This window comes from Cynoglossus semilaevis, chromosome 16 (genome assembly GCF_000523025.1).
Source record: "Cynoglossus semilaevis isolate Cse_v1.0 chromosome 16, Cse_v1.0, whole genome shotgun sequence".
Lineage (NCBI taxonomy): Eukaryota > Metazoa > Chordata > Actinopteri > Pleuronectiformes > Cynoglossidae > Cynoglossus > Cynoglossus semilaevis.
Window position 1 is genome coordinate 1,625,972 of NC_024322.1, and position 13,975 is coordinate 1,639,946.

General features: G+C 41.4%; 1 protein-coding gene across 2 annotated transcripts in view; it reads left to right on the forward strand.

Annotated features, from left to right (window-relative positions):
* osbpl6 (oxysterol binding protein-like 6) overlaps positions 1-13,482 on the forward strand; it is a 27,472-nt gene extending 13,990 nt beyond the window's left edge. Inside the window, exons 5-23 of one of the 2 annotated variants that reach the window (XM_008327880.3) lie at positions 313-426; positions 509-679; positions 1,398-1,533; positions 1,709-1,812; positions 2,414-2,500; positions 3,005-3,173; positions 3,261-3,391; positions 4,975-5,082; positions 5,492-5,623; positions 6,835-6,922; positions 8,351-8,604; positions 8,701-8,838; positions 8,995-9,058; positions 9,214-9,292; positions 9,472-9,616; positions 10,301-10,445; positions 10,551-10,677; positions 10,798-10,920; positions 11,364-13,482. In XM_008327880.3, the coding sequence (XP_008326102.1) occupies positions 313-426; positions 509-679; positions 1,398-1,533; positions 1,709-1,812; positions 2,414-2,500; positions 3,005-3,173; positions 3,261-3,391; positions 4,975-5,082; positions 5,492-5,623; positions 6,835-6,922; positions 8,351-8,604; positions 8,701-8,838; positions 8,995-9,058; positions 9,214-9,292; positions 9,472-9,616; positions 10,301-10,445; positions 10,551-10,677; positions 10,798-10,920; positions 11,364-11,475 (2,427 nt within the window). In that variant the 3' untranslated portion in view covers positions 11,476-13,482. The remainder of the gene's footprint in view (positions 1-312; positions 427-508; positions 680-1,397; positions 1,534-1,708; positions 1,813-2,413; positions 2,501-3,004; positions 3,174-3,260; positions 3,392-4,974; positions 5,083-5,491; positions 5,624-6,834; positions 6,923-8,350; positions 8,605-8,700; positions 8,839-8,994; positions 9,059-9,213; positions 9,293-9,471; positions 9,617-10,300; positions 10,446-10,550; positions 10,678-10,797; positions 10,921-11,363) is intronic. The other variant, XM_008327881.3, reaches the window with a different exon arrangement.
* Positions 13,483-13,975: the final 493 nt, after the last annotated feature.

A 13,975-nucleotide genomic window follows, 5' to 3' on the forward strand; every position in this document is an offset into this window, starting at 1 on the left:
CTCGTTTGAGGACAGTGTGTCACTGAGTGGGAAAAATAAGGGAATAAAACCAAGAAGTTAAGGAGCCGTGGTGTCCTGCACACTTTAAATTACATGTACTGAGATTTTGGTGAAGGTTCTTTTCAGCCTCAAAGCCATTAAAGGCGAATTGAGCATCTTTCAACACAGTTCAGTGAAGGAACTCTGAATTCCTGCAGCACCGGCTGTCGCAGGTTAGGGAGAGAACCCTGGTTTGGGAACCACTGCCATAATTAACAACATTTTTCAGAGAAATGTGACCAATTGGACAATAACAAAAAAACATTCTTTCAGATCCAGAAGGGCAAAATGCACTGCAGCATCGACGTTGGCCTGTCAGTCATGTCCATCAAAAAGCGTGCTCGTCGCATCGACCTGGACACGGAGGAACATATCTATCACCTGAAGGTAACGCTAATGAACAGCCACTGGTTTCATTTCATTGTCTCGATCGGTGTAATTTCTGTTTTTTTTTCTTTTTAAACTCCAGGTCAAATCACAAGAAATCTTTGACGCCTGGGTATCAAAGCTGCGTCACCACCGGCTGTACAGGCAGAACGAGATCGTACGCTCTCCCCGTGACGCCACCATGAGGGCATTTCCTCCGCCCGCTGCCGTGGACTCCCCCCAGCCAGCAGCAAGTGCGGTTCACGAGGCGAAGGTAACTCCTTCATCTGAATTGGCTCTTCTTTAAAAATGCATGCATGGAAATGGGCTAACGCTGTTGCACTTGTTAAAAGTAATTGGTGAAAAAGACTCAGTGTACTGCGATATATCAGCATCACTGTTGGCAAACTACCACCTGTAACAACAGAGAGTGTAATATTTCCAGGCATAATTCCAGACTAACTAGATGTTTCTCTTATAGGCGAATAGTGCAGAACAACAGTTTTTATGTGAAGCAGAAACGGAACAATCTTTCAACCTGCTTCAGTCTCTGCTCTCCAGACTGCTGTTCACATTCACAGTGACTAACATACTGTCCTATTTTATGTCCTCCTAATGGCCGGAGAGGCTAGTTTACATTAGTCTTCAGACTTTAGTCTGCAGTTGAAATGGTAAGATGAGCTTTCTGATTCAAACATCAATGTGAAGTGATGGGTTTTTTTTTTAACTTTTCATTCAATTATTCAGCCACTAAGCTGGAGCCAATCTGAGAATTGTCACAACAAGACATCGTTTTTTAAGGGAAGGAAATGGAAAATGTTGCTCTTGCTTTAACTGGTTAACATGAAACCTATTCTCTTCTGTGAAGCTAAAAGAAAAACTAGCATCTTAATTGACGCATGCTACAGTTTCTGGTTTTTGGTTAAACACTATTTAGAATGTGTTATTATTTACCTAAAGAAAATCTCTTTGGTCATGTGTCATCATTACAGCAGGCTAAGCCCAGCAGCTTGCCCTGGCAGCCGGTGGCCCCCAGCAACAGCAGCCTGCCTGCCTCCTACAGTAATGGCCAGAGCAAGGTGGTTGCCTGGCTGCAGGAGTCAGAGGAGATGGACAAATGTGCAGAGGGTAAGTGTGATTTCTGCCCTCATCCTGGCAATAAATCTGACTCCACACCGGAGTGGATCAAATAAAAAAAAGTCACAGCAGGAGGATTGAGGACCACTTCATGACACATTTGGCTAAATGTGTTTTTTGTCTGTTTGTTTGTGTGCTCGTGTGTGGGTGTGAATTTAATTTGTAGAGCTTGCACGCTGCCAGTCGAACCTGACTGAGCTGAGTCGGTTGTTGCAGAGTCTAGAGATTCTGCAGAGGACACAGTCAGCACCCAATTTCACAGATATGCAGGTAAAACAGCAACACGCACGCACGCGCACGCACACACACACACACACACACACACACACAAACAGCGTGAGATCAATTTTTCTGTGTTTCTTTTTCGTGGTTTTAGTCACACCCTAGCTGGTGTGTACGTATTTTATTACCTATTTAGGGCATCGGTTTCTAAATGAGACTTATTTTGGAACCAGTGGTGCTAATGTGAGCTAAATGCTAATTTTAATGAGATAGAACTTACAGAAGCTGATATTAAAATGAGAGTAAATAAAGTTTAGTGCAGGGGTTTGGTTGGGCTAAACACAATTAATAAAACATCCTTACATGCATGTGCAGTGCTTAGCTAATGATTATCATCCGCTTCTTTGACTGATTCACCCTCTACAACACTAACTTTATATTGTTTTTAACTTTTTTTTGGGCTGAAACAAATTTATTTAACGCCACATTCACGCTTTGTCCTGAAATTTGATTCGCCATTCATTTGTGGTAGTGTTGTTGTTGTTGTTTGTGTCATTCAATCGGTGTGTAACTTCTGCACTGTTTTTTTCTTGTGAGGTGTTTGTCCTTTTAACCACATTTTGCATATTTGTGCATGTGCGCCACAAAGAGTGTAGAAATGTCAAAGAAAGAAAAACGCTTCAACAGAAGATGGAGAACAAAAAGTGTCGGCAAAGATGCAAAATTCCAGCTGCAGGTACCACTCTTTAGATTTCTACTTCCTTAATCGACTCCTAGTTAACAGTGTTGGTGTAAATTTTTGGTATTAATTTCCATGTTTGAAGGTTAGCATCGTTCGACCGGGATACTTCATCTGCTGCCTTTCAGCGGCAGCTGCTTCACCAAGCACGGCTTTGATCAAACACCTTTTTTGCTTTTTCTGTTCTTCCTCACGTGACTGTAATGAGTCTACACTGTAACTGACACCGATGAGTGTGTCATGTGTCATGGCAGGAGTAATTATTTCTCCATTAATGCTAATCAACAGTCACTTGTGCTAAATCTCTTAATGGGCACTGCCTAAAAAGACCATCATTGACTGGAGACTTATTTTATGAACAGACACTCATGGTTTAAACATCAACATCCCCCTGTGTAATTTTCTACAACTACAAAAAGCAAGCTGTTATTTTGCAGTTTGATCTGGCGCGGAGACGGTGCTGGTACTTATTATTTTTATGTTCTTCCCCTCTCCCTCCAGGTCCCTCTGTCTACCAGCATGTCCCCCGTCCGCCTCCACTCATCCAACCCTAACCTGTGTGCAGAGCTGGTGGACTTCCAGCCTCCTGTGTCTCGGCTGTCGGACAACATAGACAACACCTGTGACTACATTAAACTGCAGGAGGAATTCTGCACCATAGCTCAGAAAGGTATACAGACAGCATGTGCCCAGACCAGATTACTACTGAAGGAACTTGTGGAGATGTAATCATTCCCTTCACTGTGTCTCCGTGCAGTTCACTCTCTGCTGAAGTCAGCCTTTAACACTGTGGCCATAGAGAAGGAGAAGATCAAGCAGATTCTGTCAGACCAGGAACAGTCAGACCACTCCTCCCAGATCTGCACCCTCAGGAAGTCTCTGTCACAGGTAATGAGGAGCCGTTTAACGTCTGACACTTTGTTTTCAGATACAATCACGACCACGGCTTCAGTAACATGTGTTTAATCTCTGCTGGTTTGTTGTTGTCCTGCTGTGACAGGACGTCAGATTAAACACATAATTTGCAGTTTAGGTTGTCGTTTTAATCGTCATTAAAAAAAGATGTCGCCGACCAGGGCCAGTGATTCATTAGCATCCCATTCATTTACTTCTATATTAATTGGTCTGAGAGAGGAATGTGAGCTGCAGCTCATTAGCTCTGCTCCTCAGGCCTCGCTTTTTTTTACTGCACTGATTTAATTGTACAACTCCTCCACTAACTGTTGATGTTATATCAGCAGCAAAGAGTTTGGTTCAGAAGCCATGAAGATTTTCTTTAATCTTTTCGGTTGTTTTTTTTTAACCATTAGATTAGTCTTTTTTAACAAAACTGATCTACATCAGTTATGTTTATCTATCTATATATCTATATATACAGTATATATACAGTATACATATATATATATATATATATATATTTAGATGCAATGAATAAATGCTGTATACGAGGGTTAGCCACACATTTTTGGATTGGGCTAAAATGATTGACCTACACTGAAAATGTTAAATATATATTTCACTCATACAAACAGAACATGCTGTATGGCACAGTACATGGTCGCTACTACACACTATAGAATTATATTTGTACTTTTGTTTTGTTTTTAATTGCTTAAGCACTCCCTCCGTGATCTACTGGTCGATCCTGATCTACGTCCTTGTTGGACTTCCTGTCTGTGTACTATCAATGCAAATACCAAACAAAAGTGAACTCAAATTTGGTTTCAAGTTTTTCTAAAAGACCTTACACTTTTCAAGGTACACTGGCGTGATACCACTTGATGACGTTAAGATTTTCCACCAGCTGCCATTTTTCCACAGCTTACTTTAATTGTTTTCGTGCAGGGGTGACTCAGCACAACATTGGTTGGAAGTTTTCTATGAAGGCCACAATTGGTCAGACTTCTGTTGACAGCACTTTTTGTTTACAGAGTTTGACTTTTTATTAACAAATTCAAGACTATGATTGGTTGGAAAGAATTGATGCGGAGGTAAAGGTTGCAGTCACAACAAATATTGATTTATATTTATATTAAATTAAAAACTTTTGCTAACATTGTGTTGATTGTTTAGATAAACATCTTTTAAAAATAAAATGTAACTAAATGTTTTTTTTATTTAAAATTTTATCAGGGCTGTAATCGATTAAATATTATTTTGTAGATATATCACGATCAATCGCACAGTTTCTGTCAATGTTTAACTTTAACAACCTTCAAACAGTTCTCAGTTCATTTTCCTAAGTTGTTTATACTGTTGTCAACATGGCAGTTGGAGAATGCGTTTGTTTTAGGCAAATGTCTGTTTGTTTTTGTAACAATCCAAATTAAGGACAAACACGCTGCAGGACATTTTCCAGGACATTCTCCACAATCTCCAGAAATAGTGTAAAGTCCAGTAATACTTTGAGGTTTTGTTTGAATGTCTTCATGACGACTACCTAAGGTACAGGATATATTTTCTGCCTGCAGGCCCTGTCCCAAAATGCAGAACTGCGAACCCGGCTCAACCGCATCCACTCTGAATCCGTGCTGACGGAACAAGTGGTCAGTGTGAACATCATCTCCACTCCTGATGAGGTAGGTCACAGTGGGACGTGTGTCTCTGATGAAACCAACATCATTCTTATTTTCTGGAGGTTTCCGAGGCTGACCATGTCGTAGGTGTGTTTGCTTCCTGCATTTGTCAGTTTTATTATTGATTCCCTCTCTGACAGACTGATGGTGTTTCCAGTCCACTCTGGAAGCTCAGTCTAACAGATCATTATTCTATGCAGAACCCGACTGCAGGGTTAATGGAGAAATGACTAATTAGTTACGGATGGCGGCCTGACCTCTAGCAAGGATACACATGCTGCATGATGAAGTGTGTGTGTGTGTGTGTGTCGTCTCCTTAAGGTGTTTGTTCAGGCCTGTGTTTGTTCATAAACGTCACCGCAGCAGACAGAACTCTGAAGATCCGTGTGTGTCGTTGTGTGTTTGCCTGCAGACCAGGGAACAGATGGGGATCCCTCTGACTCAGCAGGCTTCTAATGAGAGTCGACTCTCCATGTCAGAGTCTGTCTCCGAGTTCTTTGATGCCCAAGAAGTGCTTCTGTCAGCCAGCTCGTCGGAGAATGAGGTATGACGACAGGCAGTTGAGACGGAAGACCAAGAATACTAGGTTCACCCTTCGCCTGTGGTCATTTTATTGATACTTTTTCTAATTTTAAAATCCTTTTTTAGTGCATTTTAATCAAGGTTTATTATTTTTGACAAAGTTTTATCTCTCTCTTAGCAAACGTTTACCTGTTTGTTTATCATTTTCTGCTGTATATTTAGGTAAATTTAGCATTTAGATGTACTTGGTGCTAACTTTTACTTCATGTTCAGCTAACATTTAGGTATTTTATTAGCATATTCTTGCCAACCTAACTAATATTTGATTAATTTTCTCTTTATTTGTCAATTCTACCGCATTTTTGGCTAAGTTAAGATGTTTCATTTTTTTTCCACTTCTTACTTTAAGGCACATTCTGTGGCTAAGGCTAGCAGTTGACTAAATTTATTTTTGTTAGTAATTTAAAAACTGCATGAAAAAACAAAGACAAACAGAAATGGACCAAAAGAGAAGATCAGGAATAGAGATAAAGGCCACTGCTTTACCAAACAATAATGAGGGCAAATATAGAGATGACCTGTGACAGAATCTGACACCTGAGTGAGATTAATTCTTTCCTTCCTCACAGCACCGTAGTATTTGAAGATAGTAACTCTCGTCCTCCATCTGCCTCTCTGGATTTACACCTTTTAGCTTTGTTTCAAAGAGAGTCCTGTTCTTAAATTGAAATAATAATTTCTACTGTCCTGTCCTGCTGCAAACGCCCTGCTTCAAATATATGTGGCCTCTGGAGAGCCATTACACACTGTAGCCTCCACAGTCATGTAGTGATCCATGGTGAAGGATTACTCAACAAGGACTCATCAAAACCCACTCCATCCTGGAGCCTGACAAAGTCAGAGCGCTGTAACACTGTTCGCTCTAATGTTCCTCAGCAGCAGCTGATGGTAATGGAGGTTATTACAACAGGTAGCTCTGATCGTTTTCTCTCGGGCCTCAGTGTGTGTTTGCTACACATACTTTATATGATCTACAAAAACATACTGCAGCGCCGTGTCTTATGATCACTGCAGTGGGGCAGATACGTATGTGGCGACAGCTGCAGTTTGTTAGCCACTGGCAAAATGCAGTCAAATGTGTCCTTGGGTGTGTGTGTGTGTGTGTGTGGTTTATGTTGTACTCCACTTCACTGAACTGACTGGCTCCACTTTGTACCCGTTATCCCCTCACAGGGCTCAGACGATGAGTCATACGTCAGCGATGTGAGCGATAACATTTCCGAGGACAACGCCAGCGTGACTGACAACGTCTCCAGACAAAGTAGGTCAAATTCTCTACCATGATGGGCAGCGGCTGTTGCCAGGTTTCTGCAGTACTTAACATGGAGAGGAGATCTCACCAAGTGGACACACCTCAGAGCATGTTCGTCCGTTTATCTTTCCGGCAGGGGAAATTGACCTTGCAGTGTTGCTCGGCGCCAAGACTTCCATTTAAACTTCCATGAAATCGTCCTACTGAATGTCAGATTAGATCATCCTCTATGTTACATCTAATTATCATGAAGTACTCCAGGCTCTAATGCAAGTTCTGCAAAAGTTTTTTTTATCAGAAAAATTGCCAACAGCCAACACCACACAAAGTTAATGACCAGCCTCAGAATATACATCACAGACGTCAGCACAGAGCTGCTATGACCATGTCATTTATCTTTCTAGATTTAGATTCAGAACACCTGATGCTCCCTGCCAGGCAATGAATGAAAGTGTAAAGGCAATGAAGAAGAAGGTTAATATATTGTAATATATTGTCATTAGGGAACAGATTGCCTTATAATAGGGGTCTCACAATTCTTTTTAAATTTAAAAATAAAAAAAAGTTAAAAATAAAACATTTAAAAAAATGTCATATTTAAGAAAAATAAAATAAAAATATTAATGTCAATAAGCTTCTGGATTGGCAAATTTGCTGATTTAAACTTCAACAAATAACGTTATACAAATTGTAAAAACCCTGTACAGTACGTGAAATGGTTCAGTCAGGGACGACAGAAACGGATCACGAAGCCACACTGCCCTCTGACGTTTTCAGTCATTCTGACAAAATGACGTCACACACACACACACACACACGTCCTTCACTGGAACTTCACCTTGCAGCAGAACGAGTGACCTCTGCAGTCTGCAGTGTGACTGTTGCACAGTCTTAACAGAAGAGCAGCCTACTGTATACCACGGCCAGTTGGAAAAGACTCATTATATGCTTAAAAGGACAGAAAAGAGCTGAGACGACAGAGAAGGTTTCATTGACGGCTGTGGACAAACAGAGGACATGGTTTTTTTGTCATATAATCAAGCCATAGAATGATCCACCGAGCTGACACGACTTTTCTACACCCTCAAACAGACATGTTCTGTGAGTTTGGTGACAATGTATCATTCCAGTCTGTTCCAGACTCTGCCTGTCACCAGGATTATGTCCAGAACATTTGCAGTCTCCGTCCTGAGGCTATGGAACACTCAGTCCTCTGCTCTGGTTCAAGTTTTCCGTCTGATTATCTTTTAACGAGGGATTTTAATTGTCCTCATTGCCACTTGGTTATTAATGAATCTGAATAACTACATCATAGTCAGAAACTGGTCACCAAGCGTTGTGAGGACTCCACCTGTGGTGAGGGAACAGCCGGACCACAGGTGTATTCAGACAGGTGTAACCAGTCTCCTGTTAATGAGGTGGTTTCGTTTTTCGCAGTGGCAAACGGAGACTTCGCCGGCAGCGCTTTCCGCAACGGCAGACGCAGCTGTCTGCCAGCACCCTGTCCTGACACCAGCAACATTAACCTCTGGAACATCCTGAGGAACAACATCGGTAAAGACCTGTCCAAGGTGTCCATGCCTGTGGAGCTCAACGAGCCCCTGAACACGCTGCAGAGAATGTGTGAGGAGCTGGAGTACAGCGAGCTGCTGGACAAAGCGGCGGAGACCGAGGATCCATTCGAACGCATGGTAACGAAAAATAAAATATTCAACAGTGAATTCCCTCAAAGGATTATCCTAGTCCTTCTCTGCATCTGTGACTTTCCTCCTACGACTCTCCCACAGGTCCTTGTTGCAGCTTTCGCCATCTCGGGCTATTCATCCACGTACTTCAGAGCAGGAAGTAAGCCATTCAACCCGTTGCTCGGAGAGACTTATGAATGTATTCGAGAAGACAAGGGCTTCTGTTTTTTCTCTGAACAGGTACCATTTTTCTCTATAGTTTTTTTTATTCTCTCCATTTGTACTTTGAAGAAAACTATGATCTTAATGTGAACTAACAAATGTTGTGATAATTGTGACACAACAACAGCAGCAGCTGTCAGGGCCATTTCATCTTCATTCGATGTTTTCTCTCAGGTGAGCCACCATCCTCCAGTCTCCGCCTGTCACTGTGAGTCCAAGAACTTCACATTCTGGCAAGGTAGGTTTCCTCCCTCATTAGTGAGGAGCAACTCTCCAAGGAACGGAATAACTGTGATGTCTGACTCTTGACTTCCTGCCGTGTCCAAACACTTCCTTTTTATTTAGAGGATTTTGTAAAGCGATTAAAATATGTCATTGTTGTTGTTTTTTCAGATGTGAGATGGAAGAACAAATTCTGGGGGAAATCAATGGAGATCTTACCCATAGGGTCGGTGAACCTCACCATCCCCAGGTAACTACAACCCACAGACTCATTACAATGTTTTGAAGTTTTAATTTTGTCAAAATTGTGCAGCACAAAAAAGTATTCCTACAGTTCAACCCCCTCTAAAGTTTGGTGGACCTTCTGATTACCGGCCTTAAAGGTCCAATAGCCCCTCATGTTGATCCTCCTCTGCCTTGTTCTTCTAGGTTTGGAGACCACTATGAATGGAACAAAGTCACCACCTGTGTGCACAACATCCTGAGTGGACGGCGGTGGATTGAACACTACGGAGAGATCACCATCAGAAACACCAAGAGCAGCGCCTGTCTCTGTAAACTGACCTTCGTCAAGGTACACACGCACAAGTGACTGACGACCAAATACTGCAGTATTCTGGAGGGGGAAGAAAAAGTTTAAAAACCAGCGCCCCCTGGGTTGATGTCATCTTAATACAGATCATTTATACTTCACAGTTCTTACACTTACAATCCAGGTGTATTTTTACCCTGACATTTTTGGACGGTGAGCTCTCATCTCCATCAGAAGTGTCACTTGATGTCACCGTGGCGTGTCCTCACCAGCTGCTAATATTGACAGGGCAACCACGTGTCCCTCTGCCTGGCCACTCCTCCAGGACAGCGATCCCTTGATCTCAGTGACATCAGGTGACACTTCTGTGGAAGTCGGAAGTTCATGGCGGGGTAAAAATACACCTGGAATGTGTATTCCAGGTGAATGAGGTGTCTGTGAAGACAATATGGCCAACTGGCTATACATAGTACAGAGCTGTGCTGTTCTTTAGGGCTGTACACCTCAAAGAAGTGGAATTGTTAACATCATTTTTATATCATAGGATTAAGCGTTATAGTCCAAATGCTTAATTTCCAATTCCGATATAAACCAATACCAATATATGCAGCCCCAAAAACTGAGGTACCTACAAATGTATTCAGCATATTTGGCAGCCCATGGACTGCATTATCGATGGCATGTACAGTAGGAGTTCAAACCATATCCTGAACTTCTGCCTCCCAGGGAAACTACTGGAGTTCTAACGTGAACGAGGTTCAGGGATTTGTCATGGATCAGGAAGGAAAAGTGATCCACAGGCTTTTTGGGAAATGGCACGAGGGTCTTTACTGTGGCGTCCCACCATCGGCTAAATGTATTTGGAGGACAGGTACGTGTCCACAGTCCTTTACACAACACGTGAAGCTAGGCTACACGTGTTGTGTGTAAACAAACGTGTAAACAAACATGTCTGTGTCCTTCTGTCCTCCGTCAGGTTCCATGCCCACAGACTACGAGCTCTACTACGGTTTCACCAGATTCGCCATCGAACTGAACGAACTCTGCCCTGAGCTGAAAGACGTGTTACCACGAACAGACGCCAGGTTCAGGCCTGATCAGCGGTACAAGCTCCACTTTCTTAACTCTAGTGAAAAATGTTTACAAAAACACTGATGCTGCTTTGAAATGAAATCAAACAGACTTATTTACTTCTTCACTCTACGTTGTATTTGGTCACAAAGGCATCTTGAAGAAGGAAACCTGGAGATGGCCACGTCAGAGAAGCAGCGCATTGAAGACATGCAGAGAACGAGGAGGAAGTGGAACGAAGAGAACAACGTCAAACAGGAGGCGCTCTTCTTTAAGTGAGTTCAGTGAACGCACCAACAGGTCCACCGGTTCTTTAGTTCATCACATTCTTTCAAAAGAATGTGAAACATAGATGTATAGATTGGAGTTAAAGTCTCTGTGAATATACTCTTGAGAAGATCAGGTCATTTTTTTAAGAACACCTGAAAATCTAACAATGATCGACCAAGTTGGGGATCGAAATAATTTCCACTTTGCTGCTGAGAGCAGAGTCTCTACAGAATGATTCATGTTCCAGTGGCTTGATCCTGGACGACACTGGGAAATGTAAATGTAATGAAAATGAGTTATTCGACCACACGTCTGTCCGTGTAAGAAGTCTTGTCACGATTGGAATCAAGGCAGTGAAACGAGCTGTGAAATCAACTGTTGGTTCGTTGGTATTTTTTTCCTCCAAAATCTTAATCTCAAGAAACACCTGTGTGTGTTTTCCCTCCAGGAAAGTGGTGGACTCCAACCACAGAGAGAGGTGGGTTTCCAACAACACCTACTGGGAGCTCCGCAAAAACCCCGGCTTCATCAACATGGAATCCACCCTGAGCCTGTGGTAGTGGACAGATGTTTTGCTCATCATATCTTCATCACCTTTGACAAGATCTTCATTACCAGAGAGGAGCAGGGCGTCACCTACTGTTTGCACACTCGGATGCAGAAAGAAACATTGAGATCGTCTGCGTACGTGGAATTTTTGTCAAGGTTCCGCAGTGCTGCCCAACACAAAGTCAACCTTCATCGGAAACTTCCTGAAGAATGGATGGAGACCCTCCTGTGTAGATCCTTCCTTCAGCTCCTCCTACTTCAGAGTTCAAGTCCTGACCTTAAAGACGAGGTTATCGAGGCATTCAGAGAGAATTCGAGTTGAACCCATCGGATTCTTGACAGCAGTTTGGGAATAAGACATATCTAAGACGTAGACATTTGGATTACCCATAAGACTGTGCATGCTTAGAGAGCAGCTTCCACTGGCATTAAGCTGTATTTACTGTATCAACGACTATTGTAGAAAAAAAAAAGAGGTATTTTTATAAAAATATCTTGGACTCAGAATTTAGTGAAAAAAATACTATGTTAAAAGGCAGGTTTTATTTATTCGTGCATTGGTAACTTTTGAATGTGTGACAGCAGTAACAACTCATTTTGCTTTCAGCTGATTCTTAAATGGATCTCTGTGTGAGAGTCAGCGATCTAATTGCTGGTTGTGAATGCAGCCCAGCTGTTACAAACCACAACCTTGAGAGCAAGTCAATACATGCCTAAAATATTATTACAAGTACAATGCAACATTAAGTACTTAAGAATCTAACTGGGTAGTTTAACAAATACATAGTGTACAATACTCTGTATTCCTACCCTTCGCTAGGAGTTTTTTTCTTTTCTCCGAAAAACTAATCAAGTCACTGAACATCAGCTCTAGGCTCTGCACTATATATTGCCAGCAAGGCTTAGTAACCACTACAAACTTTATAGGATGTAAAATGTAATTAACTGGCACATGCAGTAGTGTTCTATTAGGAAGCAGTTCATGTTGCATTGCACTTGCAATGATATTTTTTAGCAACTTGGTAAAGGTGTAAACATGGTCTGGTTTTGGTTTTAATCCGGTGGGCTGTATTTTTATAGTGCTTTTACTCCTCTAACAATAGAGCTAATTGTAAAAAAATTAACCAGATTTCTTTTTTTTGTCCTCATCACCATCCCCTTCCCTATCTTAAACACAGTGTTATTACACAACTTGTCCACAGGGTTTCATGTCCAAAATCAGTCATCTAAGTTTGCTGAACCTGAAACATTCATAACTGTCACCTCACTGCCTTTGACCTCTGGAAAATCAAACATATGTAAATGGTTTCATCAGTTCAATGTTTAAATAGGTTCAACCTAAAGAGTCTGAAACACTGGAACTACACACAAACAGTACCACCTGATGGTAAAACACATCATTTCAAATGTTTGCCATCAGCTCCTCTAACATTATTATTTTTTCTTAGCATTTCTTATAACTCATCGTCACTTTTCACACACAACTGTGACCCTAGCAATTACAAATGTATGCCTAATCCTAATCCTTACAGTACTCCAAAGGTCTGCAACCTGTGGTTCCTGAGCCTTTTGTTGCTTTCCAGTCTCTCTGCATTGGTTCCCTGCAGGATGACGAATGACATCTGTGAATGTTCCAACCTCACTACCAACATTCATGACCAGTACTTTCAGTCAGCCAGTTTACTTGGTCAACAGAAGTGCACCCTGGGATATCTGCAGTCAACGACTTATACATGACAAAACAAGTTTGAACTGATTTATAACGTCAAACCTGAATTTTAGTGTTGAAATGTGTTTCTTTGTAGGAATAAGCATCCTGTTATGTAGTACAACAGGCAAACTCTGGACAAAAATTATTTGGCAGTGAAATTCGAACAATCTCTATTTGTGGTAAAAGTTGCTAGTCTTTGCCCTAACCCTAACACCGCCTTAATTCTCATTCCAACTCGAAACTTAATCCTAAATCTCTGAATACCCTCTTTCCTAGCAGGGAACCAAAAAAAAAAAAAAGTCCCCACGTGGACAACAAAGCATTTCACCAAATAATATTTTCTAAAATGTCCCTAAAGTTATACCTATCTAGACCACTCACACACACAGATTCCAATCTGAATGAAACCAAGATACAATAATATTATAATCTGTCATTTCAGCTTGTTAGACCAGCACAGACATGTCCTCACTGGTTTGTAGTTTGACACGAGCAGAGAAAGGCTAACAACTCATGCTAACTTTGAATGAGCAGAACCAGCTGACACAAAGCTCCAAAGAAAGGGTGATTTTATAATTAAATCATTTCAAAATAAAATGTAGATTTAAACCTAAAATTATTTACTATAAATTATGGTTAGATAAAAAATGCTGAATATTTAGGGAAAAGTGAAACAAACAGTGACTTGAATCTATACACCTCACACAGATAAATATATAACACCTTAAACGGTGGGATACTGTACTAATGTAGTTTGATTGGAGGATTGTAAATTCATCTGTACAAAGGGAACTGACATT